This window comes from Dromaius novaehollandiae, chromosome 1 (assembly GCF_036370855.1).
Source record: "Dromaius novaehollandiae isolate bDroNov1 chromosome 1, bDroNov1.hap1, whole genome shotgun sequence".
NCBI classification, from domain to species: domain Eukaryota; kingdom Metazoa; phylum Chordata; class Aves; order Casuariiformes; family Dromaiidae; genus Dromaius; species Dromaius novaehollandiae.
The window spans coordinates 117,253,900-117,281,175 of record NC_088098.1 but is presented as its reverse complement, the minus strand read 5'-3'; the positions used below and the strand labels follow the sequence as shown (position 1 = coordinate 117,281,175).

Sequence of the window (27,276 nt, the reverse complement as noted above, 5' to 3'; positions counted from 1 at the left end):
GCAGGAAGTATTTAGGAAGTTATTTTTCCTGCTGAGGTGGTAGACATTATATAAACAGAATGATTATTTGCATCTTAAGATCCTGGTTTTGTTTCTTCTGGCAATCCTAAAAACAGTTGATACAAGGCTTGCTGTAATCCATCTTAAAACCAAGCTTTTAAAAAAGTAATATTATTGCTCAAACCCTATTGCAGAAGTAGGTCACAACTAAGAAGGATAATCTGAAACTGAAGTTGTCAGGAAAAAATCCCAGAAGTCCAGCAACAACATAAAGCACTAAGAGGAACAGTTGCATAAACAAATCTCCTTGCTGCAGTGGAACAGAGAATATGGATTATATTGAAGAGACCACATAAATGCAGTAGACTTCGTACTGTCTTTCGCAAGTATCTTGCAACAATTCACAAACTATTTACCAGAGACCACAATGACAAGAATGCTCTCATTCAGTATTCCCATTGTAAGGCCTGGTTCAGAATATGAATCAATGCTTCTTTCTGATTTCTAAATCATGCAACAATCCCATGTAAACCCTAATTAAATTTATATGCGATATTCTTCACAGTGCTTTTCAGGAAGGACAATAACTGAAGACACATGGAGACTTCCCAAATATCTGTAATATAGCTTTGGTGTCACTATATCCAAAACATATGGAATCAAGAAAGGGATAAAGAAGTAAATGTGCAAAATTTATTATGTTCTCCAGTAAACACAAGGATATTAAGTTTATAAAATTATATCACATCTTTGATATTAAAAAAATATTTAAACATCAACAAAAATTAACAGTTGCTTGTTACAATGAAAAAATCCACATGAAGCTCAAAAAACCCAGCTTACTCTACATCAATTTCTTCATAAAAAATGAACTAGTTTTTAAAATTAGGATAAAAAAAGAAAGTGATATGCAAATTGAAAATAGTCATTGCAGCATATCCTTGTATTTTGTATAAAGAAAAGTCTGTTAGCAAAATGAGACCAAGTTGAGAAAGTTTTGAATGAGAAACATCCTCACCACTCTGTTAAAAGACATCTTCTTAATGCAACTTGAGTCCTTCTTCCAATTACCGAAATAAGTTCCTCCTTTGGTAAGAGAGATTCACATTTCTAAATACAACTCATTTATAAGTAAGTATTTTACACTTCTGGGTATCTAACCACAAAACAAAAAAGAAACAAAATCAAAAATATGCCTCTTAACATGCCTTGTCATTAAACTAATGTGTCTTCTTCTTGCAGTGTACATCTGGCTTGGACATTCATTGTTTGTTGTCCTACATGTGGTGCAAAACAATTTGACCAAAGCTCTCTTTACAAAGAGCTTCCACTGTTAAACTTCATTCATAAACTTTTTCATAGTTAAGCAGAATGAACCTCCTTCCTGCTCCCCCCCCCCTCCGACTCACCCAGATGACTAAGCGCTGTGGGAGAAGAGCAGCCTGATGCAGGGACAACTACATGAAGAGGAGAGCAGGCACCAGGAGCACCCTGCAGCAATGGCCACAAGGAGTTCTACAAGGAGGCTTGGAGTAGGCACCTTGCTGAGGCTATCGCTGTCTTTTAATCCTTTGCCCTGGACCTGCTGAGCCAAAAAAGACTGCCCCAAGGGGGCTGGGAGAGGATGTCAGAATAGTTCTTAAATTGTATCAGGCATCAATTTCCTCCTGCCTGTATAAATACACAAAGACTCAATACTGGATTTTAAGGCTTCTGTCATAGTACACACTGGCATTTGAAATAAATCTCCTAAATAGTAGGAAACTTTTTGCAGAACATCAGTAGACTTTCACTGATGTTATCGGGTTCAAGTATATGAAGCGTACAGATCTGCTCCTCTTTGTTCAGATGACATCCTTTTTATCGTAAGCAGAAAATTCAGTCAAAATGGCATAAGAGTTATTACAAGTCAATTGCGTTTTGACTTGAGTCCACTTGCAGCAGAGAAGGAGAGTAACTTTCCACTAGCAAATTTCAGGTTTGAGAGCTTCAGCACCCAGAACCCGAAGTCATGCTGTCTTCATTAGGTTGAGACTTTCATAATAAAAAAGTTTAAGTGCTTGTTATGCTGCTAGTTCCATATTTGAGTTTTATTTTCTTAAGCTATACTATTTCCTTTTCTAGCACTTCTTCTGACACTTTGCTCCCTGAAGTATCATCATCATTAGAATAATTTCCTGAATCTCGACTGCTCTGTTTAGAATGTTTGTAGTCTTTAAAATCAATTTGATTTGTTTCTTCTGTGATGATACTTTCAATTATACGAAAGTTTTCTGTTGGCTCTTCTGTAGTTAATAGATACGGATGGCTGAAAGGTTGTCCTCCAAGATCCTGAAAAAAGAGAAGCAGAGGAGAAAAAGAGAGGAATAATCATATATAATACCTAAATAATGGCGCCATTCTACACAGCAGCTGTACAAATCTGGTTTATTGCATTCTGTAGCATTATTGGGTTTTCTACCTGTAATATACAATGTTTCCCTAAAAAACCTGAAAGTTAGGATGAAGTTTAGTTGCATTAATATAATCAAGAACTAAAGAATGATTGTAACACTTTAATCTTAACATTTTTGCTATGTTTGTAGTTGTCAATCATCTATATAATTACAATATTTCATTGATTCTACCCTTAAGAAGCTAGACTCAAGAACTAAAAACTTTCAATTTAGAGCATTCTCAAAGAACACATGGTAAGAAGTGGGTGACAGGGACATGTTTGCAAAGTCTACAAATGATGATTAGTTGAAAAGTAAAGTTTGAAGGAAGCAAGAGAAAGTGAGCTGCTGGGTGTGGTATGATGCCAAGCCTTTTAAGGCTCTGTAATTAACTTTATTCAGAAAGCACTGTATCCTATACATCTTAAGAGCTTCAGTGAGGAGATACATGTTAGGAAGGCTGTACATTGCTCAAGTCAATGAGAGACATCATTGCTCAAGTCAATGAGAGCAGTTCACGCTACATTTCAAAATATACCACACTTCTGTGTTGCCCTGTTCACTCCAGAACGTGATCACTAGTGAGTAGTACACTGTGCCAAGCAGAGCTGGAAATGGAATATCTGCCCTTTTCAAGAGATTTCAACCAAGCAAACCACTAGTTCAAGTAACAGTGGAAGCATTTGCTGTCTGCTACAGCAAAACTTCGTCTAAAGATTGGGGCTTGCATTTTTGCCTCCTCTGAGCTTTAAAGGACAGGCAATAAAAACACAGAAGTGGAACGTGGTCCCCTCAGATGATGCAAATGCATGGAAGAAAGGTCAGAGATACAATATGAACTTACTTCATAGATAACACAAGGATGGAAGCACTCACAACTTCCGATTCTTCAGCTTCCTGAGTCAAATGCGGATTCTTTTTATTTAGTGACCCTTCATGGGATTCTCTTCCATGAACATGCCATTGACCCAAATAACTATTTTTGCACTCACAACTTCTTTTGGCTAAGAGATCTACTGGTCCCACTGCCCGAAGAGGCTCTTGTTTTGAATCTGGCTCCTAATAAATGGATTTGATGCCCTCTAATTCTAATAATGGAAGAGTCAGAAAACCACCTATCAATCCCTATTCACCTTGCCACACTATTCATGACTTCCTTCTAAGAAAGCCTTCAAAGAAACACTGAGATCTAATGCAGCAAGTAAAAAAACAAACCAGAAAGAAAAAAAAAAATCAAGCGGCAAGAAAAAATTATCAAGCTGGCAGTACAGAACAAATGAGTAAGACACAGTTCCCCTTCAGTGCCATGCACTAAGAGGGGAAAAGGCAAGTGGCTGGAGCATGCTCTCCCAGATAACACAACAGGAAAACATTTCTGGTTTCATATAGCAGGGCAGAAGTACATTGTCACATTGGATAAATGCATGTACTCCCTGGAATGAAGCATCTTTAGCAATAGTTTTGCATAGACAAAAGAAAGAAAAATAAAATTTAAGTCTGCTTATCAAAGAATTTCAGAAATTAATACCACCCATTTTTTCTTCCTCAACAGGAAATTCTGCACTTTATTGTTAAAAGCTGTAAAGTTAATCTTGGTAAATATCCGTAATGCCATAGGATATAAACAGAAACACCTTTTCATAATATTTTCAGTTTATTTTTCTAAAAATACTTCTGTTCAATGAATGAGGAAAAAAAAAATCTCATCTTACCTCTATGTTTGAAGGAGGATGGCATGATGGAAAGAACACATACTTGATCTGATTATATGCTTGATATAGTACAAAAATGATGAGTGTTGCCACAAGCAAGACGGCAATCAGGGCACTTACAAATGTTGCTAAAATGATCAGAGGTAACATTTTATCTGAAAAAAGTGAATTAGAAATATTAAATTTAGGTATTCATAAACTGGAAAGATTTAAAAATAGATGATCTCCAAATCTGTTAAAGTATTTTTCATAAAATTTCATGTTTCTATAGTGCTATACCCAGGCATGATCACCATTATGAACGTGATATCGTTCTAATACCTTAGATCATTATATTACAAACACAGCAAAAGATACTTATCAAATATAAGAATGCAGGCATTTGTATATTGGAGCAGAACCAAGATCCAACTATTTGACAGCAGAACAAAATGGCTGCACCTACATAGTTACCATAGAGCACCTGACATATGGAAATCTATTACCATACTGCTTGCATACAGGCTTTTATCCTAAGGAATATAACTTGTAATTTGAGGGTGCTTGCTCCTTTGAAAAGACAGAGATAAAGCAGTAAGAATTCCTATGGGCTCTGGAATAAGAATAAGCAATGAACCCACAGTGAAGCTGGCCCATGGTTATTTGCTGGGGAAATGATTAGACTGCCCAGACTCGCAAGGTCTTCAGGAGCACAAAAGCACTCAAACAGTTTCTTGGAGAGGTGAGGAACTCCAGTTGCAAACTTTAGATGACTACAGCACAGCCAGTGGTGAGAAAAAAGGACCTTCTAGTGAGCAACTCATCTACCCTTTTTATATGCTTATCAAGGATAAAATCAATCCTACGGATATTCCTACGGATATTCCACCTATTCTCTATATCGGTGGTCTAGCTCAGCACAATATTGACAGCAAAATATTTTAGTAATCAAAGAAAACTGCCATTTCAACAGTCGTAAGTTATTCAGCGCTTAATTTGCAGAGCCTTGCAAGTTTCCTTCTTCCCTATTCTACTTTGCAATATATTCTCTAGCAATATATTCTCTAGCATTATCTTTAAAAAATACTACACCCATAATGAGTCTGATGATTTGTCTCCTCACATTGCAGCACAGGATTTTTTTTAAATTCAATTCATTCACAGAAAAACTAAGACAACAGAATAATCTTGAAAATGTAGCATTTAGTGATTCCTTGCACCCTCCTAAAAATATCATAAAAATAATGAAATTAAAGCTTGCCCATTAAAATCTCACTGTACAGAACCAAATTTAATTCACAGTCATTACTTTGAATTTTTTAACTACATGGAGTACACCTTTCCCATAATATCTGTGTGTTTATAGTTATTAATCTGAGATAACAGATTCTAAACTAAGGTGTAACAGATCCCAAATTCTTCCTACCTCCAGCTGTTCTGATGCATTCGTCCTTGCTGAAATGACTGCTTTTGTTGTAAGCTTCTGAGAATGCTTGCACTTTTACACAATACAACGTTGAGGGTGTTAGATCAGAAACTGTCCCTATTGTCTGTTTTATCACTTTCATTTTCATTTCCTCCTGAAAAAAGAAAGCAAGCAGAAAAGAAGGGAAAAAAAAAGATGCACATAAATAATATAAGAATCACTCAGCTAGATTAGTTTTGGCCTCTGATGAACTGAAGAAGCAATTCTGTAAGAAGTGAGACACCATTCCGCACTTGGATTAAATAAAATGAACCACACAATCCTCTCCAAAGCAAGCACATTCAGAAAATACTTATCAGCAAGAACAAACTGCTTACACCATACTGAAATTTCATCTTTGAAGCTTCCTCCTGTTTCACATAGTCTGTGTTCTTATTTTCTCAGATATGTTTACATACATACATGCTTACCGATCACTATAAAAATATTTTGCTACAAGAAGAGTTTAAAGGATAAGGAAAGATGCATTAAAATGTGAACTAAAGCATGCAAGACTTCATTAATATATCTCTTTTAACATATATAGTTATAAAACTGCAAATATATAAAGAAAAGTATTAGCTGGGCCTGAAACCACAGTAATTAAGGCAGCATACGCAGTCATATCCTAACAAAGACAGCATCACAAGAACCCTACAGCCACTATTCAAAAGTGAGCCATTTGTAGGCTTGTCCACAGGACTCAGAGTGCAATTCTGCAAAATCATTACATATAGCCACACCAAGACAAAAAGACTAAAATCTCTGAGTACTTTGTGGTAACTCTTCTTGACCAGACTTTTAAAAGAAACTTTCAGAAAAATATCCAAATGAATTGCACAGTTGATACATCATATGTCTGCCTCCTTTGAAAATAAACTTCTTAAGGAGAACTTAAGTGCAATATTTAAGTCATAACAAATTTCATATACTGTTTTAAGTATTTAGATGGTTCATACCTCATTATTTGATGAATTCTTCCAATACAGAACCCGGTAAGATAAGTCATAATGGTCCCTCAAGACCTTGTTCTCAGATCCTCCCGGAGGAGAAATCTGGATATGGAGCAAAGCATCACTGATGTCCACTTTTACAATGGGAGGGCCGATTTCATCTTAAGACATTTTTTAAAAAGGTAAAAAAATTAGACTGAAAGAATACAAGTAAAAACATCACATAAAATACTGCAATTTAAATTTACAACAATTAAAAGGCTGTAGCCTGACTTTACTATAGCTTTATTTAGAATGCCAAGTGCTGAGAAAATAAAGGTTAATTAATTAATTAATTAATTTTTCTTTTTCCACATTCCTATTTTGCTTGCGCAGGTTTCAGTAATGTGAAATACACTTAATGGTTGGATTGTATCTGTGCAACTCAAACTGAAACTACTGAATACTTCACCTAACACTGTACTATTTTGTTGATATTCTAATTTAAGAGAACCAAGAAAAAAATATATATATATCTTGATGTTATCAAGATATAATTTATGTTATGGTAAGAATCACTCAGTAGTGCCATTAAACAGCTTTTTTCATTAATGAAAATGCACTCTCTATTCTCTGAAGAAACATTATACATTTGTATCGGTTGTTTTGCGAAAGTTGCAAACAGGATGTCACTCTCAATGTTATTCTCTTTAACTGAAGGTAAGCCTTAGGGAGGTGGTGCTTCCTTAGAAGCAGGCACCGATTTTAAGCTACGGTTCTTGAAAGGGGACTTGCCTGCTTGATGTTTGTCATTGTTTTTGTTTAATCTTAATGTCTCAAGTAATTCACATCCCATTTCACTGAGGTTTTTCCCCAATACAAACTTGTAGCACATGCTTGGGGCCTTACAACTCAAAGCAGAGGGGGTGGAGGTAAGAGACAAATTACAAGGATTAGGATAGTCTCAAACGCTTCTTAATCTGATCAGACAGGCCCTTCTTTTTCATATATATCTTCTTCCACACAGTTAGAATTAAAGTGAGAATCATTAAGGTTTTTGCTCTCATTTCCAAAATTGTTTATCTAGGTCACTGCTCATCTTACTAAAGAATTACCTAGTTTCCAGAAGCTTCGATGACAAGGGAAAGCTGACATAGAAAATAGCTATGATTCAGTCTTCAACATAGAACGAAACAGAATGCCACTCTGCACATTAGATAAATGTTTCTCAACCTTTGCAAATTGGTAATTCTCATTTGAAGTCAATCATTTTAGTAAGCTTTTAGATTCCTCACAAAATTAAAAGTGCAACAGTGTTAAAAATGACTAATTTCACTTTGGAGAGTGTGACATTTTTGAGTTAAAAGAAAGATGTCTAAAACATTGCTTTTTCATGAAGCTCTTCAGGGTTGCAACTTGGTGTTTATGTAATACTGATTTGGGGCAGGACAGAGAGAAAGGAGGAGACAAGGGTAGAAGCAAGGAAAACGGAGGCAGTGAATTCCAACGTTATTTGATTTTTGCATCATTTTTCTGAGATATCAAGAGCTGCTCCCTGTTAATGGCAAATGTCAAATTAGGTTTACTTATGGTACAGTCTCACAAGATGATTAATGCAGTAGACAGTGAGATTATAAAATGCCATACAGTGCTTTGTCTTAATTTAGTAAAGCAAATGATATGTTTCTAAATAGTGAAATATTGCCTGTGCTGAATTAGAAAAGACCAGGGAAAAACTCCCGCTGAATTTGATGAGGCCATGATTCCCACCAGAGTTTCTGTACAAGAACTATGTATTGAATTTCATTAATCTGACAAGTTTATTTTTGCAAATACTAGCATTACCAACAAGTTTGTTGAGAAATGAAAATATTTAAGAAAACATATCTGCTTACTTGTTACTAGAGGATCTACTTTTACTTCATCAGACAAGCACGATCTATTATATTCATTCATTGCCTGCACACGGAGATAATAAAATCCAAGAGCAGTAGTGATGATAGATGAGAAGTTGCATTTTGTATTAGTGATGTTTTCGCATCCATGTACATGGGGCCAATTCGCTGAGTGATCACTATGAAGTTTCTTGAGATACCCCCTAGAAGAGATATGTTTTAACATTTTTTCATAGGAGGTCCACAGACTCCAGAAAAAACAAGCTGACATGTACCTCATACTCTTCTTCCTTTTTGGAAGAATGGTCTTAAAAATTTTACTTATATAGATAACTATTAAATGATACTATTTTTTATTTATAATTGAAACAATGAAGCTACCTGGAGCAGGATATGGAAATTATGGCTTTAGTTGCCCCTCAATAGAAAAATATGTTGGTTTTAACATTCTGAAAATCCAAATTAAGATTTTTCATACAGTTCTACTAAGTTGATTATTTGTGTGACATGCCCTAGAAATTCCAAAAGGATTCTACATTCTGAGATCTCTCTCCTCTATTAGTATAAAGTACAGAAAAATTAAATGCAAGTCAAGAAATTAGAAAACATCCAGATGATGGCCACAATATTTGTGCTGCAACTAGACATTAAGTACAGGTTTGCAAACTTTTTTTTTTTTTTTACTATCTGACCAGAAGTAATCAAATACATTGACATTTGAAGCCTTTAACACTTGTATTTCATTCACAACTTCTAGTGGTCTAATTTCTTCATATCTTAAAAAAAAAAATAAATCTAAGCAATGCAAACTTTACATCTGACAGGAATGCTATTTAGTATATATTTAGAAGTCCATTCCATCAAGTAGTTAACACTCTTGAAAGAAACCAAGTATCCTGAAATTCTAGGTTATTTGCAGTCCCTTTAACAGCCACACTGTGCCCAGATGAGGTACCAAATGCTTCAATTAATGTGTTAAGCCACTTTTGCAAGTATTGCACCTTAATTTCTAGTAACAGTTTCTAAAATACAATAAGCTGTTTTAAATCACAGAACCTGTTTACACAAACATACATAACTGTTTAACTCACAGGAGATACTGTACAGTATAGCTCACACGTTGTTTGTACTGACTATTCCAGTGAAGATGAAACATCATGTTCAAAGCAAGAACTCTCACATTTGTTGGACAAAGTAGGTCTTTTGCTGCACAAAATGAAAAGGAAGCCCACAGTCACTAAAAAGCTTTACATTATGTACACCAATTTCTCACTGTATTAAATAAATGGGCATGGCATATTTTCAATAACTAAGAAATTTATAATAGTCTGTTTTCATTATTAAGATGGCAAATTCAAGTCCATGATATATGAGGCTTATTAAATCACTGTTAAAAAAAGGTATCAGTTAAAAATCAGTACAGGAAAAAAAATAAGCACAGACATATTAAAATGAGTAGAAATACAGAACTGGCATTAGCAATGACTTGACTGAAAAAATATGTAAAATATACATGTCAACATAAAGTTATTTTCCTGATAATCATATTTATTAGTCATAAGAATACCACAATAAATTTAAGTTCTCTCTCTAGCTTTATCTCCAGTGTATTCGGGATTTCACAACATTCAAAGCTTGAACTGCAGCATCTCTCTGACAACATACAAAATAGATATTGAAAACAAGGCCAGCAATAAAAATTACACATTTGACATTTGAAAATAGCAAGTTTATGAATTTCTTAACTATCACATGTCACAACCCATCACACAAATGCACTTTAAATGATCAAAATTTTAATTGCCACACAGATTGTCTACACTAACAACTTGGCTTAAACAAGTAAGAATTTTTTGGATGCAGTTATCTCCAATTGCCTTATACCATTTCAGATCCTACATGGTTTTGGCATACGTGAACTGATTTCTCTCAGAGGAAAGTGATCTGAAAGCCTGTGGAGACATAAGGATCCTGAATCTATCTACATACAGGGTCTACTATGACACCAGTAGGTCTCTGGCATCGTGCCACACCCTCAGAGGCTCTAGAACCATGAAGAGCTGTTCGGAACCCTCAAGCGGCTTGCGTACTATGTAGGGTGCAAGTAGCAGCCTTGCCTTTTTATCTGTCTTTGACTACTAGCCTCCTAAAAGCCTTTTTTTTTAAGCTTATCTCCTGCCCTTACATATGCTTGTCCTCTGCATGCTCCTGCTTATCCTATCTTCTCTACTCCAGATCCTCCCAAGCCTTCCCTCTTTTCCTTTCCTTATTTCCTTTCTTCCTCAACATCTATGGCCTCATTTTTCCTTGTGATTTTTGGACAGTATCAAGCTCTGTCTCAGCAGAAGTACCAGGGAGGCACACCGTGGGGCCCCAAAGAAGCAGCCGAACTTGTACAGCTGACAAACTCACTCCTGCGGCCAAGATCACCCTATTTTCCATCACAGCCAGTGTCCATATCCTTATCTGTAGCACCATTTGTTAGTATTCCTAATTTCAATGCATGAAAGGACACTGCTTGCAACGTATGGCTCCAGGCAGAGATAGGCAAGTACTTCCAGCACAGAAACAGACCAGGACCTCTAACTTCGGGGAGCTGATGTATAACAGAACCTCTGCTTTGAGGTTCTGAAAGTCAAGACAGCACAGAACCACCTACCAAGTCCCCAGCCTGTTAGAGTACCTAGCTCAAGCTCAGCTGTTAAGTGAGCCAGTTCACATGCATGAGGCCCCTTTCCTGCCACTCCTCAGTGTGGATGGGCAGCAGCACAGCATGCAGCAAACACTGATGAGATGCCTCTCCTGCAATCAGAGGCCTTGTACAGTAGCCATAGAATATCTGCAGCAACAAGATGTTCTTGACCCACCCTCTGCCCAGTGCAGGCACATAGTAAGGGGTCTAAAGCAAAAGATATAAGTAAACATTTTACTTGAAAACTCTTGTCAGGTGGCAAGTGTTTTAAAAACTAAAACCCACTTGTTATTGGAGGATAGGAGGAAAGTCTCCTTAGGAGCAAGTGACTTCTCACTGCCCCGTAAGAAGGCCTCTGCTCTCTCCTAAGTACTGCATACTGATGGAGGAAAAAAAAAAACCACTAGAGTTGATATACCACCTGTTCAAACTAATGCCTGACTTTCTACATTCCCACTGTATAATTTTTCCTAAAATAAGCATTGAAAAGTTCTTAAATGGGCATCTGAGCAGTGCATAAATAAATTTTAACGTACACATGCAAAACAAGCCATTAGTTGCAAGCAAGCTTCCACTAAGCTGTTCTTCAGAATCTGCAAGAATAAAAAAAGTCAAGGCCCATAAAAAACAATTTTTAAAGCTTGGCTCAACTTTATATGCATTCATATTTTAAATAGAAAATCTAAATAACTATCAGGATTGCTGTTATACCAAAATGAGAAAGAAGTTGGTACTTCTGCATATTTCTATTGTTTTAGAACAATTCACTTTCCAATAGTTCCAGCCCGAGTAACCATATTTTAAAATAAAATGTATTTCTCTGTACCTTTTTGGGTAGTTTTTATGCAATGAATGGGACTGAATAAGCCTTCTTGAGCATCCAAAGGAAGGGTTGCTTGAACTTTCAAACAGTAGGTAGTCTCTGGTGCAAGATCAGTAATTGTGTCAGTAGGAAATATACTTTGTTTTCTGAACTGCAAGAAACAATTGTGAGCAGCATATGAAGATAATTGTTCCTCCTGATGAGCTCATTTTTTAAACCTTTTTTTTTCCTCCAGGTTTCAGGTCATTTATATAATATACCCTCAAAAATGCTAAAATAGGTCATGAAGCATAATAGAGGAGCTGAAGGCAATTTTCCAGCTTAGCCACATGAATCAATGGGAGGAAAATGCCACACTTCTTTATACATGTAAGTGGGAAGGGAATGCAGAACCCCTCTATATGAAGCTTAACTCACAGCACATACTCCGACACATACTTAGAGGAGCAATAGAGCACTTGCATCCCTCAATTCATTGAATGAGTATTCTCTCCCCTCCCCACTGCTTCCACCCCACTTGGCTGACCAGATGTCTCAGTGACCAGTACACAGCTTGCACTTAGCTTCACGCTTTTTTCCCTTTAACGTCTGAGACTGGGAATTCCATAATGAACACAGGTATCTCTTCAATTGCTACCCTAATGTAACTGGCATATCCCCTAACACAGAAAAAAGACAGACAGTTTCTACCTTGATCTCTAGAGAATAGTTACGCTCTGCTGCATGAGACACACATGAAGGCTGGGAAACTAATTTAGTGCTCTGTCCTACGACCTCTAAAGAATCCCTAACCCCCCCCAACTCACAGTATGAAAACAAAGTACTTGCTTAATGACACAGGGCAGTGTATTGAGAACTGCAGTCAAGCTATCTGGACTCACCAAGTAAGCATCTTATCTCTCCTCTCCCTATGCCTTATTGTAAATGTTTCTTCCTACTGCCTTGACCTCTTACCCCCTCTCTGTTCCTACTGGCCGAGCCTGGCTCCTGTCCCAGTGTATCTGAAATGGCTTCACCTCCTTCCTCATGCATTGGCACCTGGTTCCAAGTATTTATGTCTACATAAATAAAAAGCTCATTCATAAAACATCTAAAATAATTCTCTTGTTAAAAAAAAATTCAAGTGCAGATCAACAGTTATACACAGTTACATAACAAAACAATTATATTTTAGAGCATTAAACAATTAAAAGTATATTTCTGGCAGTTATTTTAAGATTAAAAAAAACAAAAAAACAAAAAACAAAGCATGATTATACCTCTGCCTTTGATGATTTTTCCCAGATAACTAAGTTATATTTAAAACTCAGATAATCTATCCACATTTTTTGGACCCGATTTGCTTCTGGAGGAGAAACCTTAATTTTTATTACTCCATTTGTGGACTGCAACTCTATTCCTGGGGGACCAATCTGAGCTGTAAACATTAAAAGAAAAAAAAAGAAAAAGAAAAAGAAAAAGGCAGTCAAGCAAAACTGTTTAAAGAAAAATCACCCAAAGTCATTCACATTAATAAAATGGTAATTTCATATAGTATCTTACTTTTAATTCTTCTCTGGCAGTAACTAATAGAAACCTAACCTAATAAACTACCAGTGTTACCTGGTTCTGAAAAGAGTGAAGTTAAAATGCAATATTGCTATTTAATTTCTCCAGACTCTGTAATAAAAATTAGTATAACTTCTTTTAAAATGAGTAAGGAAGGAAGACTGGCCAAAAAAACCCCAAAGGGATATTGAGGGAAGACTGCAGTATTATACAAATTCTAGCTAACAAAAAGTTGCAAGGTCAGAAGACGACTTCCAGAAAAGTCCATTTTCAGGAAGATATTCCCTAATTCCAGAGAAACACAGAGTGACAGAAAATTCTGTCAGAAAAACAGAATCATTTTGAATACTTTCCCCTCACCAGAAAAAGAGGGAATTGTAGCATTCCATGACCTGAAAATACCTTATATTACTTTAAGGTTGGGAAAGCCATGAGCTCATGATATTATGAGCTCCAGAAATCATGCATCTTTTCCACAATAATGTGCTGAAGGACATTTAGCTAAAAACATTACACTATATATGGAGCTCATACCTATATAATACGGAATCATTTCAAAAATACGAGACCATGGAGATTTGTCCTCCCTTGTTTCAGCCCTTACACGCAGATGATGTTTAATGTAATAATCAGTTATTGCTGAGGAAAAGTCACATTCAGTGAGAGTGACATTTTGACACCCAGGCAACTCTTTCCATTCTGTTTCATCTGTCTCAAAGTCTTCAAACCTGTAAAAAAGAAAACCAACCAACCAACAAAGAACAACACAATCTAAGTTTTTATTTTCCTTTTTCTTTTCCTCTTAATGCTAATAAAACAAATACTAAGCAATTTCTGGCATTTACGCCAGCACCGATGTAAGCAGTGTTATCTATTTAGTTAGCCTGGAATTCATAGATCAACTATTTGATTTATATCATTTTATTAGCAAAAGTTAACCATAATCTACAAAGTCTGATACCAATTTGCTTTATTCACCATGTAGACACACAGTGTCAGAAAAGAACATCAAAGAACTGTCAAAATCCTGAATTAAATCCTGAGTGCATGATCGTAGTCTGGCATTTATTTTATAATCCCTTGGAAGAAATTGAAAAATACTGATTGCAAGAAACAGAGAGCATACACAAAACAAAGAAAATTGTTAATGTTAGCAAGAGATGTAGACTAGGGGAACACAAAAACACAAAGGTGAAAACTGGAGTTCACCAATAAGAGCAAAAAACATTGGAATAGAGTAATTAGCTTCCCAGAAGCTCTGTTTCCTGGGAGTTAGCAGACAACCATACCTGACTTCAAAAAGACATCTCAGACATCATGAAGTGATGATCTGACCAGACACACACCTGAAGAAGTGATTTTATCCTCCATTCCTATCTTTATCTTTGACAGACCAGTATTATGGTTTTGAAATAAGCCTGTATTTTCAGAGCAACAGTTTGTCATCTACACATTAAGGAATAAGTAGCCCAGCTTTTTTATTCAAAATCATACACTAGGAAATCCTAAAATAAAGAACTCCTTAAGTGATTTTATCTCAAATAAATGCACAAAAACATTTCTGTCAGGAAAGTTCTATAAAATACCAAATGTACTGGTATACATATGTATTGACATGTAAAAGAGTTGAAGAAAAATAATTAAACATTTAAGAACAAAAATTAAATTCTTTCATCTGATGACTAAAATTTGCAGATCAGAAATCTGAGTCCATAAACATTAACAAATTTTTCAAAATCTACACTGCAAATTCTCTCAAACTCTGTATGTACTCGTTGGGGGAGGTGCTGACAAAACATAGCTCAACTAAAAAAGACACACACACGCGCGAATACGGGAATCTAAATGCTAGTTTCAAGTGTAGCAGCGTGTCTTCTCCAAGAACTATTTCAATATTGAGCATTACTACTACATGTGCTCTGCATTTATAACATTGCTATCAGCAAACAATCTAATTTCACATATAAATTAGAGAGAGGATTCCTGTAGGATCCTAACTCAGTTCAAGATGTAATTTCCTGGCCCATACTTCCTGGATTTCAGAAAGCCTACATGGTAGCACCAAGAACCATAGTAATTAACCAATTAATTTGCTCTTCTAACACAAATAAGTGTCAGACTTATCTGGCTCAGCACAAAGTCACTACTTACCAGCGGTACTGAGCTGAGAACATCACGTGGGTATCATCCTCAGTGTAGTTCCACCTTAGAGTGAAGTTTGTATTTACAGCATAGACCTGAATATCTTGAGGGCTTTTCAGGTTAGTTCCACCTACAAGAAAGTTACACTAAGTTATGTAAAAATTGGGATAAATGATATGTAAACAATTTAAGGGTAACCTACTTCTTTGGAAAAGAAGTAGAAGGTTAGAGTGAAACTAAATAACAATAAACATAAGAGTTAACCCCTCCCCCACACTATTCAAATGACACTTCAATGTATAGTCTAAGGAGCTGTGCATCAGGTACTCCTCTGCCTGTCTTGACTAGGCAGCTCTCTCCTCAGTACACAAAATCTCCCCCTCCCTTCCTTTAAAATATAAACAGTTGTAAGATTCAGTGCCTGTAGTTCACCGTTATAGACAGATTCTAAGCAGTCTGAATGCATTTAAACCAGTATGTTTTTTCCTGAATCTAACATCTGTGTCTCAGCAACAAACTCCTAAAGACTGACCTAACGCTGTCATTTCACAGTTGTGGAACAGATCTGGCATATCAGACTTGTTTCATGTCACATGCTACTGCCATAAATTTAATCTATAGCCTAGAACATAATACAAATCCCTTTCAACAAGGCCTCTCCATACAGTAGGTCCTTGTAACTCACTTATGGTAAACCCATGTTTTCTTTTACACAAAGAACAGTGCATAAGATGACTTATGGAAGGCAAGGGTTAAGTCTCAGGACATGTATAATAAGAATGACAAAAATATCACAGGAAAGAGCAGACCAGGAAGGATGCATGCTAGATTCACCTGTTGGATAGCTCTCTCCCCTTTTTATTTTCCACCTTTGAAAAATAATTATTAAAAAACCTAACCGCATCATAAATGATCCTATATTCTGTTTTCTGAAGAATACTTACCTCCCATTAACTTGATTTGACATATGCAGAATCCTAGGTGTTCAATTCGGTATACAATTTAGCTATTATAGGACCAAGGGGAGTAACAATGCTCTGGGAAAAGGAATTACTTTCTGATACTTACGATAACTGAAATTTATCTGGCTACTTGTAAGGTACCTTTTGCTTTGAATTATTTGACACCACTCTATGGCAATGCTTGAAAACAGTAAGGCTACATAATTACAATAACGACGACACTTGGTCTGAAAGTTTTCTGGTAATATAAGCCAAAAACCAAACCAAACCAAACCCGCAGTTCACAGAGTAAACGGAAAAAAAGGTGAAGGTACAGGGTGTACACGTAAACCAAGGAAAGCTGAGGTAGGAGTCACTAAAACTATAATAAAGACACCAACTAAGTAGTTGTACCAGATTTACAGAGCTTAAATTTCACCTCAGGTATTCTGCCTAGTACTTCATATTGGACATCCTTGAAAATCCAGGATACATAAAACTTAGGCAGTGGATACTTGTGCCCCTCTCACTAAAAATAAAACCTCAGAGACCTTACTGTGGAATTTCCACCAGGCATGAATTTGTTACTCCTCTCAATTGACAGACTAAGATATGCCCAAAGAATTAGAACTGCACTGGATCATCAGGAAGTAAGCAAAGGAAATAACTTGCTTTGTTAGATATTCATCTAACAGATGGCTGCATTATCAGCCACAGAACAGTTATGATAATGACAAAGAAAACCAGAAAGTGGGGAATATTCTAAAGGCCAGAAAGAAAAGGTTTGAAAAAGAAACCTATTGAAGATTTTGGTAAAAACCAGTAATTTTGAATATTTCTGTCCCTTCACAAAGAAAATACTCATTTCATGGGAAGATGTCATTTCCCCTTTATTTGACTAAGAATGTTTGTATTAGTTTTAAAAACCAAAACATTTGTACATAAGCTGTACTACTTTAAAGCAGATCACGGGATGGTTTAGAAAAACATCCAACATTCTGACTGCATTCTAAATCCTAAAACATGTAAATTTTAATATATATTGCCTTTAAAGGTGTTTTTATATGATACTGTTTGTAAAAAACACTAAGTTAAAGAGTTTCTTTTGTTAATATTCATGAGACTTTCTTTGTGAGGTTGAATAAAACTTCAAACAAAAAATCCTCTCTATACACATACTAGCTTTATTCATACATTTTAGTTGTGCTAGAATGTATACAAGCAGTCCTACTCTTTCTTTAGAAACAGTTATACATCATGCTGTCAAATAAACTGATACATTTATTGGTGAGAGGAAAAGTTCTATTACCTTTTAATAAAGAAAAGGAATTCTGCTATTATTATAGAGAGTACAAACTTGTCACAGATGCACACTTGGAAAAAAACCAAGAATAATAGTTTATTTGAAGGATGCTGCTATTTACTGTATGATGGAGGGAGAGAGCACAAGCAAGATGGAGGGAGGGAGGGAGGGAGGGAAAGTGCAAGCAAGGAGGGAGGGAGGGAGAGTGTGTGAGCTAGAGGGAAGGAGGGAGAAGAGAGAAAGGAAGTGTGTGAGCAAGGTGGAGGAAGAGGGAGAACGTGTGGGAGAGGGAGCCTGTGCGTTAGAGAGTGATAACACATGCGCACAGAAATAACCAAATCAGACTCTTAAATTCATAGAGTAGTCCCCAGAATAATTTCATAGCAAGTATCACAAGGTCTCCTTACTGGAAAATATTACAGCCACATTAACACCATGAAAAAGATACTTCAGACAACTGAATTATGCTTTGTTTAGGATACGACAATAGTTTTCACATGCTTGCTTTAAGTCTACCCTCCAAGTTCACAGCCAATTATCCTAGAAAAAAAAAGCAAAGCATCTTCTTCATAAAAGAAAATACAAAGTGTAACATGTTTAATATGTGTGCGCCACTAAATTCAGAGAATTCCTTCCCATAAGCCTCCTCCCTCTTGGTGTACGATGACGCACATATGCTACTTCATAAATGCCTACCCTTTCAATAGTCCTCAAAGAACTTCCATTGCCTTTCTTCTCAGTGACATAGCAACACATCTAAGTAGTAGTCCTATTCTCATACTTAATTAATAAATAAATAAAAAAATGAAAAGCTAATACATATTTAAGTAGATTGTCAGGAATTGCTTCTCAGCTCAAGAAGGTACTTTATTATCTTGCTTAGTAATGTTCATTGCTTTATGACCCAGTGGAAGATTATTTAAGCGCTGTGATTCAGAATAATATTTTTTCTGTGTTAGCCCTACAGAAACATTAACAGATTGACGTCTTTCACATTAAATGAAGGGTAGTGTTTTTCCCTGTAAATATATATATTCATGTATTTGCAGAGATTTAAAAAAAAATCATTCATACACTCAATCTCTGTTCAAATATTTATTTGTAAAAAAGACCATATTAGACAATATTACTGAAAACCTGTTTCAAACTATCTCTTTTTGGAACATAATTCAACTAGTGTCTTTTAAAAAGCTTCCAAAAGCAGACAGAAAACTGACAGAGTTTCCTAAATTCTCTAGCAGCATGCATACATACCAGGTTTAAAAACCTGATGCTGCAGTACTGAAGAGAAGTCTTTATAACAAGAAGGTCCTGAGGTAGATTATTTACACTGAACAACATCAAATCTTGAAGTAAACTGTATGGTAGGATTAGTTAACATGATATTAACTGAGACCCACGCTGCACCTACAGAGCTCTAAAACTAATAAAAAATAAAAAGCTGTTCTCTGTTAAGACTATTGGTTTTGTTTGCCTACTTCCATAGGATCTTTCCCATGCTTTCAAATCCTTATCTCATACATAGTGTCAAGCTTTACAGTAAGAATTATTAGACTATTTTCCATTAGAGGATAGATGGGGAGGGATAAGTCTGGAAACAGAAACAGAATTGTTTCAAGATTTATATTCTTACTAGTAAATACACTTTCTCCTCAAGTTACAAAAAAATATACCGATATCAGATTTCCAAAGATTGTTTTAAGCTAGACCAGCTTTTTCAAAAGCTGGCAAATATCACAGCAAATGATCACATCCTGTCTTTGAATACAAACAATACTGTAAAGACATAACTCTGGATTCTGACATTCTGTCTTGCTTTTCCAAACGAATTTGTAACACCTTGGGGTATTTAAGTAGGAATTAAAGTGCTCAAATGAAAATCAGGAAACTTCATGGAATATGGATTTCAAAATCATTAAAGTCAATGTTTCAAAGCTACTGGTGGCTGGGGGTAGGGGGAAATCATCTCCCGCCCACTAATCCTACTTTGAAAGGCTTCAGACAGAGGATGTTTATAATGAAATTGAGTTTTCTGTCCAAGCATACCTGAAAAAAGGAGCCAACACAGATACCTCTGAAAACAACACAAACCATTACAGCCATCAAGATACTTCTAAACACTTTTATAAAACAACCAGTCAAAACTCATATACTTATTTCTCCTCAATTCATTTATAAAATGAAAACCTTTAAATTTGACCACTATTGGGGGGGAGGCACAGATGAGTGAGGAAGGAAACAGCTCTAAACTTGATATTTACAATTCAATAGGCACTATGCCTACACCCAGGTACACCATCTTTATACTAATCTACTGAGTAGCATGTTTTTACTCTATCTAAACATTGTATATAAAAGAACGGAACATATTCAGCAATTCTGTAAGAGGTCAGAATTTATTTTCCCTCTCAGCTGGACAAAAAGGTATCAAAAGTATCTCTTTCACCAGCAGCAAAGAAGAAGGAAACCACTAGCAATCTCATCAGAATGAAGACAAAAGGTTGCTTATGAAGATAGATTTTTCCATAGGTTTTATTGTAAAGGAAATTATGTTCATCTAACACTATTCCAGCCATAACACAGACTACTTTTGCTATGAAGTCTAATGATAGTTGCCATGGGAAAGCATGAAACTTTTCAGGAAATTAACTGAAGACTACTATAGGAGATGTCAGGACATTAGTAATAGTTCCACACTACTTGTGGGAATGTATACTTCAAAGCTTATCAGGATAACATATTAGTTAGCAGTAATGTAAAAATAAGAGCCCATTTTTGTATAAATCCTCTAAATCCAGATTAGAAGTACCTTACAATGGATTTTACCACAACCATTTTGGATGAAAAGGTAGTATTTCAGTGCTGGAATAAGAGCACTCACAGCAAATTTGGAGGGATTTATTTTAGAACAGCTTTAGTTATAGGACCAAAAGAAGACTATCACAAGTCTCAGATATGACTGCCTCTGACTACCTCCTCAGGCAACTTTAAATGAGGTTGGACACCAGCTTGACATGTACACATTTTTAATCCTCCTTACAAATTGCGGGAACCAAGCATTAAGAGCTGTTTTTGGTTGCACAAAATAGCCTTTACAGAGTACTGATAAACAGAAATATGCTAGTCAGAGATATCATCTGTTAAGTTAACTCAAAGCCCATTACAGGGTAAAAAGTAACTTGTAGCAACCATTCAAGGAAGACCTTATAGCTTTAATAGAATTTTCAGAAAGTACAATTTCCATGCTCAGCAGTAATTAAAAAAAGCAGGGGGAAAAAAAGAAATTGATATGGAATTAAGAGGGAAAAGAAAAGAAATATGGAAAGATTAATGTCATTACATAAATTTATGATACACTTTTACCTTCAACACTGTGTGCAGTTTTAGAGCCCCCACCGCCCATAAAATGACAGGTGATAGAATGGGAAAAGGCAGAGAAGGGTGAAAAGGACAATCCAAGATACAGAACAGCTTCCATCCCAGAAGCAATCACACTATGATTCTTCAGCCTGAAAAGCAGACTAAAGAAAGGATAGGACAGCCTACAGACACCTAATGAGTGGCACCAGGAAGGCAAACGGGAAAAGATCGTTTGCAGTCTCTTTAACACAAAGCAGGAAGCATCAAAACAAGCATCACTAACTCTCAAACAAATAAACTGCTGCTTCATTCAATGCATAGTTAAGCTGTGGAACTCTTTCCCTTAGGTCTCCAGGAGCACTAAACACTGTACTTGCCTTTGCTCAGAAGAAAAATCCAGACAGTGCTATTAAATACAGAGTCTTGAAGCTATAGATCCTGTAACAGAAAGATGAAAAGTGCCACTTTGTATTTGCTTGTGTATTCTTTCTCACTCCACTACTAGCCACTGTAGACAAAACACTGAACGAGATAGCCTTTTGGCTCCATCAGGTATAAAACATGGAAAAAAAAAAAAAACTGAAAAAATACAACACACTCTTTACAGATCTATCCTGAACTTGAGTAGATACTTTCCTCCTTGCCTCGTCAGGAAAACAGATTATTTCTGCTACCTTCAGCTACTTTCACAAGGAAATCAAATTTCTTCCCTAAATCCAGATAACTATTTACTGAAGGTTCCAGGTCCCAATTATGCTGCTTTCATCTGTTCACTCCACCTCCTGTTGCAAGTGAGGAAGACGGATATGATCAGACAGCTAACTATCAATTTATATTCTGAGGAATCTCCTTGGCTGACTTCTGATATAAGGTAACAATTAAAGATTCACATTTTAACAGTTTCTAATAGTCTGTTCATATAGTGGAAGCACAGAAACTGGATTGAAAGAAACCTTGAAAGATCACCTACATTTCACATTAGAGAAAGTAGTTGGCCAATTCTACCTACATCATCAGATATTTATGTAGAGAAGTTTTGTGGTCTCCATCAATGCAACATCTATTTTTACAGGCCTTCAATCTACTGAAATACTTCACTAACTTTACCATTAGAGATTAGGAAAAGCTTTCCATAAATAAACTTAAAAAAAAGAAAAAAGGTGCTCCCAAATCAGATTTCACAATATTTTCTACTGGAGGTCTGGATCTCTGCAGAACAGATCTAGGTTTCTTTACAAGGATGCTTGCCTAGTTATCTTTTATGGTCTATGGACAACAAAGGGTCTACAGACCGCTGACCCAGGAGCCTAACCTAGATCTCCTCTAGACACATTAAGCCCATGTATTTTTTGTCTATGATATTAAAACACGCTACTCCACATCAGACTTTTATGTATTTGAAGACCGGGTTAAAAACAGGAAAAGAAAGAAGTGCAAACTGAATGGAAGCAACAGTTCCTTTGGTTTCCTTTGTAATCCATGTTTTCTAGCTCTTTGAATGATTTTCATTTTTCTCTTTTGCATTCTCTTTAAATGGTTGAACTCTCTTGAAACAGAATACTCCAAAAAGCCACAGTGCTCCAGCTGTGATTTGTACCTAAGTGGAAGTCTAGCTTAAAAGACACATGACCCAACCTTTTCACTCTAATTAGTACTACTGTGCCCCAATACTTTTGGGGTTTTCTACAGCATGGCACTAGAGCTTTTGAATAGAAGTTACAAGGCACTGTAGCTCTGGATCTTTGCTTGGCAGAACTACTACTTAGACCATCACTTCTCATTCTGTATTTGCCTAAATATAGAGCCTTGCACATGTCCTTATTCAAGTCACTGTGCTTTTTCCAGAATGTTTCTCCAGTTCATCAAGATACTTCTCAGGTCTATTCCTGCTTTTCAAAACAATTGTAAGCTCCTCCACTCAGTTATATGCAAATTTAATAAGCATTCACTATTCTATCACACTGATCATTAACAGATCCCCAGTTAATATATCTTTCCATTTTGACAGTGAACTGCAACTACTTTTAATGAGCTGGAAAATCATACTGAAATAGTTTAGTGTAGATAATTTTGCCCATTTGCTTATGAGATTGGTACATAATACAGATTCAAAAGTATTACTAAGCCAAAATATATGTGACTCTATCCACACAGCTTTTTATTTCAGAATAGCCAAAATTCAAGTAGGTTTAACATAACACTTGTTCTCAGTAACGCAGGCACATGTAGGTGATCCACACCCATCCTTCCACACCTTACTCCCTATTTCCCTGTAAGTGCTTTGTGTTTGCTTCTGTAAATTAATCCCCTGAATCCCAATAAGCTGAAATACAGGAGTGAAGGAGTATACTCAGTAATATTTAATTCTCAGAGAAATTCCATGATGTAGGCAGAAACCAGCAAAAAGTAATATGCATTCTGATTTATTCAGGCTCAACTGCATTGAATGGATTCAACCAATTAAAATTAAAATGCACCCCCTCCCCCACCCAAAAAACCTCCAATTGCTTATCTACCAGGTAAAAGCAGTTGAAATTAAATCCCCATCTCAGGGAGAGTAAATCAAAGAAAGAAGTATCAATAAAACCCTTTCAAAACCTACTATACTTCATTTATTTTAATTTTCTGATGTTTTCAAAGAACAGTCGATTTGAATATAGGAAATAACATCTTCTAGTTCATGGCTGATATAGGTGAAGAAAGGGACTTTGTTGGAGACAGCAAAAGACTCACAATCCACTGCCTTGACTTGCACATACCCTTACTGAGAGGTTTGCAATGCCAACTAATTTAGGATTTGCTGCCTTAGGAAAAGCAGCTACCTTATAAGCTCACCTTGAATCTTTAAACGCTGTTTAAAATGAAAACAAGTTCTCAGATCAAAATTTGTTTAAAATTATAGATCACTTCACTCAAAATGGAAACGTTCAAACAAAAATGATTTTTTAATCTATCTGAATTATAAAGAGCATGAAAGTATACTCCTACAGAACCTATTTCATTACTGTTATAACACTATTTTATAGCAGCCTTCGTAACAGAGGAGATAAAGTGATGATTTATATTTTTCCTCGCCCCCCCCATCTTTTTCAGATGTAAAAATCATGACAAGTCTGTCTTTAAAGCTAAAAGTTTTTTAATAACTTCAGCAGTTTGACGGTGATTCAGCATCTGGGACCACAACTTGCTGTAGTGACAAAATCGCTTTTGATATCAGTAAGTTTTATTTAAGTTTATCCAAACAATTCTGTGTAACAGACAGTCAAAGGCTGAGAAACAGATTAGCAAATAAAAAAGCTGGAAAGCTTGTTTTCTTCTTCTTCACTAGAAGGAGGAGATGAAAAGACTGCATCTTTCTAAAATCCTGATGAATCAGTTGCTTATGGTGAATTCTCTCATTAAAGGGAATTCTTCCATTGCTTAATAAATCAATATTAGAGTTAGGTATTTTATAAACTCATACCAGTTTTATCTGAAAAATCTAAAGGGTCACTTAAAAATAATTTGCCTGTGAATTTTAATTTAATTTTAGTTTCATTCCAAATAGTTCCTCATAGAAGTCATAAGTATAAAAAAATTACAGGTACAATGAATCACCATTTTCTCCACATGTAAAGTATTAAAAACATAAATGCCTACTATAACTGTAGCTGCCTACATAGATGTGTGTGAAGCATGATCTTATGATGAGCAAAAAGGATAGCCAAGATTCAGAGAATCCCCATATTTTAGATATTTAGATTCAAACTTTTCATAAATAAACAAATGAAAACCAGATTAAAGCTAGTCACTAAAATCAAGACTTCCTGATGGCTTATTTTACTCTTGATTAAAGGCAGTCACATTTAAGATCAATTCATGCTTCTTGATGTAAAGCATCATGACATTTTGGTAGTGAAGACAATATTATAAGAAACAAGATTGTCATAGAAAGAGATTAAAGACAAAAAAAAATTAGCAAAATTTCCTGTCTTTCTTCCCTTCTCATATTTGTATAAACTCAAGTAAATAAAATTCTGTTCTGTTATTATAAATTAATGATATTCAAAGAATAAATGACAACTTATTAATTCTGGTGAATATTCTCAGTAAGCAATGGTTGAAAGCAATGAAGATTACATAACATGGCAGCATAACGAAAAGCCATCTAACAACAGAAGAAACTAGTTTTAGCAAGACACAAATATATCCCTCTTCAGGAGAGAGCAAAGTAGAGCATCACGTTAAGTATGTGGGTAGAACCAATGGAAACTTTAACTCAGCCTTTAGCACAGGAAGGAAAGGAGACATATTGCATGTGATACTAAAACAAAACAAAAACAACAATAAAACCCACAACCAAACTGTTAGAGGCTCCACGGACAGAAAGGTTCTCCACAAAACCAACCAAGACTATTGCAAGAACCTTTAACCAGTAGTGGCAGAAAGGAACAGCTGTTTTTGGCAAGGCAGAACGTGAGAGATATCACTGTGGCAGGACAGTTTCTTCTAACCCTTGCGGTATGTGGCATGTTACTCATTTTCTGTAAATGTGTGGGTTATTCAAAGTAGCCGCATGTATCACAATACTTCCAAGCTGGGACTGCAATTTTGAGGTGATACACTAAGTGTTCATTTACAAACCAGAAGATATCAAAAAGATGAAAGGAAGGGAAGAGGTCCCAAAACTGCTCGTTTGCTTGAATCCTACCACAAAGTGTGGACCCCAGAAAATGGTCTCTAGCATTCTTTTAGGTATACCAAACTGGAGCAACGCAACCTTATATAGAGGTACCAGAACTCAGCCTAGCTTAGTGTCGGAAGGGCACACACACACTAGCCCACAGATGTAACACTTCCGTTATTCAAACTAGTTTAGCCTAAATATCCTCTGCTGCGTTTTGCTGTGTATTGTAAATATGCAGGAAGGTAATTTACAGCTTATCTGGGATGCCTGACACCTCCCTCGCTCTCAAAAAAGCAGGTTCTGAGCAACATGTTACATCTTTAAGCAGAAGGAAACCACAACAGGCACATGTTGCTATCACATGAGCTAAACTCCTCAAATCCTGCAATCTTACTTCTCATTTCCCTATTTATACTTTACACTTTACCAAGCTAAGCAGAGATGCCTTTCAAGCAAATCAGTATGATTCAAAAGCCTGTTTCAACACACCTAAACCATAGCCACTACTTTCCATATATAGCAGGTACGGCCGACGCAAATTGGTTAATGACAGCTACCTAGATATATTATCTGCAGTAAAACCCAAGACACCGGGTGGCTAATTTATACCGAGCTCTGCTCACTCAAGAAGATGCACCCAACCCAGACCCAAGGCCCCGAGCTGCTTTTATACCCCACAAGCTCTGCCTACACCACAGCCCCCGCGCTGCCAGCAGGCTCTAGGACCACGTCTTGCCACAAAGCCCCCTCCCCCCTTCGCCAACGGCCGCCGCGGGCCAGAGGCGGCAGCGCGCGCCGACCCCGCTTCGCTAACGGCCGCGGCGCGAGCCCCGAGCCGCCCCCCCACCCCGGCCCCGCGATGCCGCTTCGCTAACGGCCGCGGCGCGAGCCCCCAGCCGCCTCCGCGCGCCCCGCCGCCAAGGCGCAGCGCCCTGCCCTCCCGGGCCCACCTGCGCAGCGGGGGGCCAGCGCGACCAGGAGGCACGAGAGCAGCCCCGCTATGGCCATGTCCGTGACCCCGCGCCGGCCGCCGCCGCGCCGTCCCTCCGGCTGTCAGCACCACGGGCGCCCACGCCGCTCCCGGAAGCCCCGGGTGGCTGCGCATGCGCAGGCAGCTTTCCGCGGCGCTGCGGCCGGCGCCGTTCGCGGGGGAGGGTGCGGAGGGGGCGTTAAAGGGCGTATGGTGTTGAGACGGCGAGAAATGTTGCCCTGGAGGTGACTAACGGTCTATCAGGCACTTTACCTCTCCAGCAGTGGTAGTAGGAGGTGTGATTTAAAGAGAACAAGGCGCTCTGTGGGGCGTTTCCGGAGAAAACCCAAATAACTGTGCGTCTTCTGGGGGGGAGGAGCTTGGTTTTGCGGTAAATTCCTCCTTCTTAGCTA

At 36.9% G+C, this 27,276-nt stretch overlaps 1 protein-coding gene across 2 annotated transcripts; it reads right to left on the bottom strand.

The window, feature by feature from the left end:
* Nucleotides 1-671: 671 nt before the first annotated feature.
* On the bottom strand, nt 672-27,020 carry IFNAR1 (interferon alpha and beta receptor subunit 1). Of its 2 annotated transcripts, none has more exons than XM_026108555.2 (11): nt 26,844-27,020; nt 15,633-15,753; nt 14,016-14,209; nt 13,193-13,350; nt 11,937-12,084; nt 9,510-9,624; nt 8,419-8,621; nt 6,551-6,705; nt 5,553-5,706; nt 4,148-4,302; nt 672-2,331 (listed from the first exon to the last, which is right to left on the bottom strand). In XM_026108555.2, the coding sequence occupies exons 1-11, from the start codon at nt 26,899-26,901 to the stop codon at nt 2,104-2,106; spliced, it is 1,689 nt and encodes a 562-aa protein (XP_025964340.2). In that variant the 5' UTR covers nt 26,902-27,020; the 3' UTR covers nt 672-2,103. The 2 variants fall into 2 exon arrangements, with proteins under 2 accessions (XP_025964340.2, XP_064380409.1); XM_064524339.1 differs by lacking the exon at nt 26,844-27,020 and adding an exon at nt 21,605-21,650.
* Nucleotides 27,021-27,276: the final 256 nt, after the last annotated feature.

Excerpts from the sequence above, each read along its gene's own strand:
- IFNAR1 (XM_026108555.2), bottom strand. The coding sequence starts at position 26,901 with ATGGCCATAGCGGGGCTGCTCTCGTGCCTCCTGGTCGCGCTGGCCCCC. Across the intron at positions 14,210-15,632 it reads TTCTCAGCTCAGTACCGCTG|GTTTGAAGACTTTGAGACAG; the intron begins GTAAGTAGTGAC and ends TCTTTTTTACAG. Across the intron at positions 12,085-13,192 it reads AAAAATCATCAAAGGCAGAG|TTCAGAAAACAAAGTATATT; the intron begins GTATAATCATGC and ends TGTTTCTTGCAG.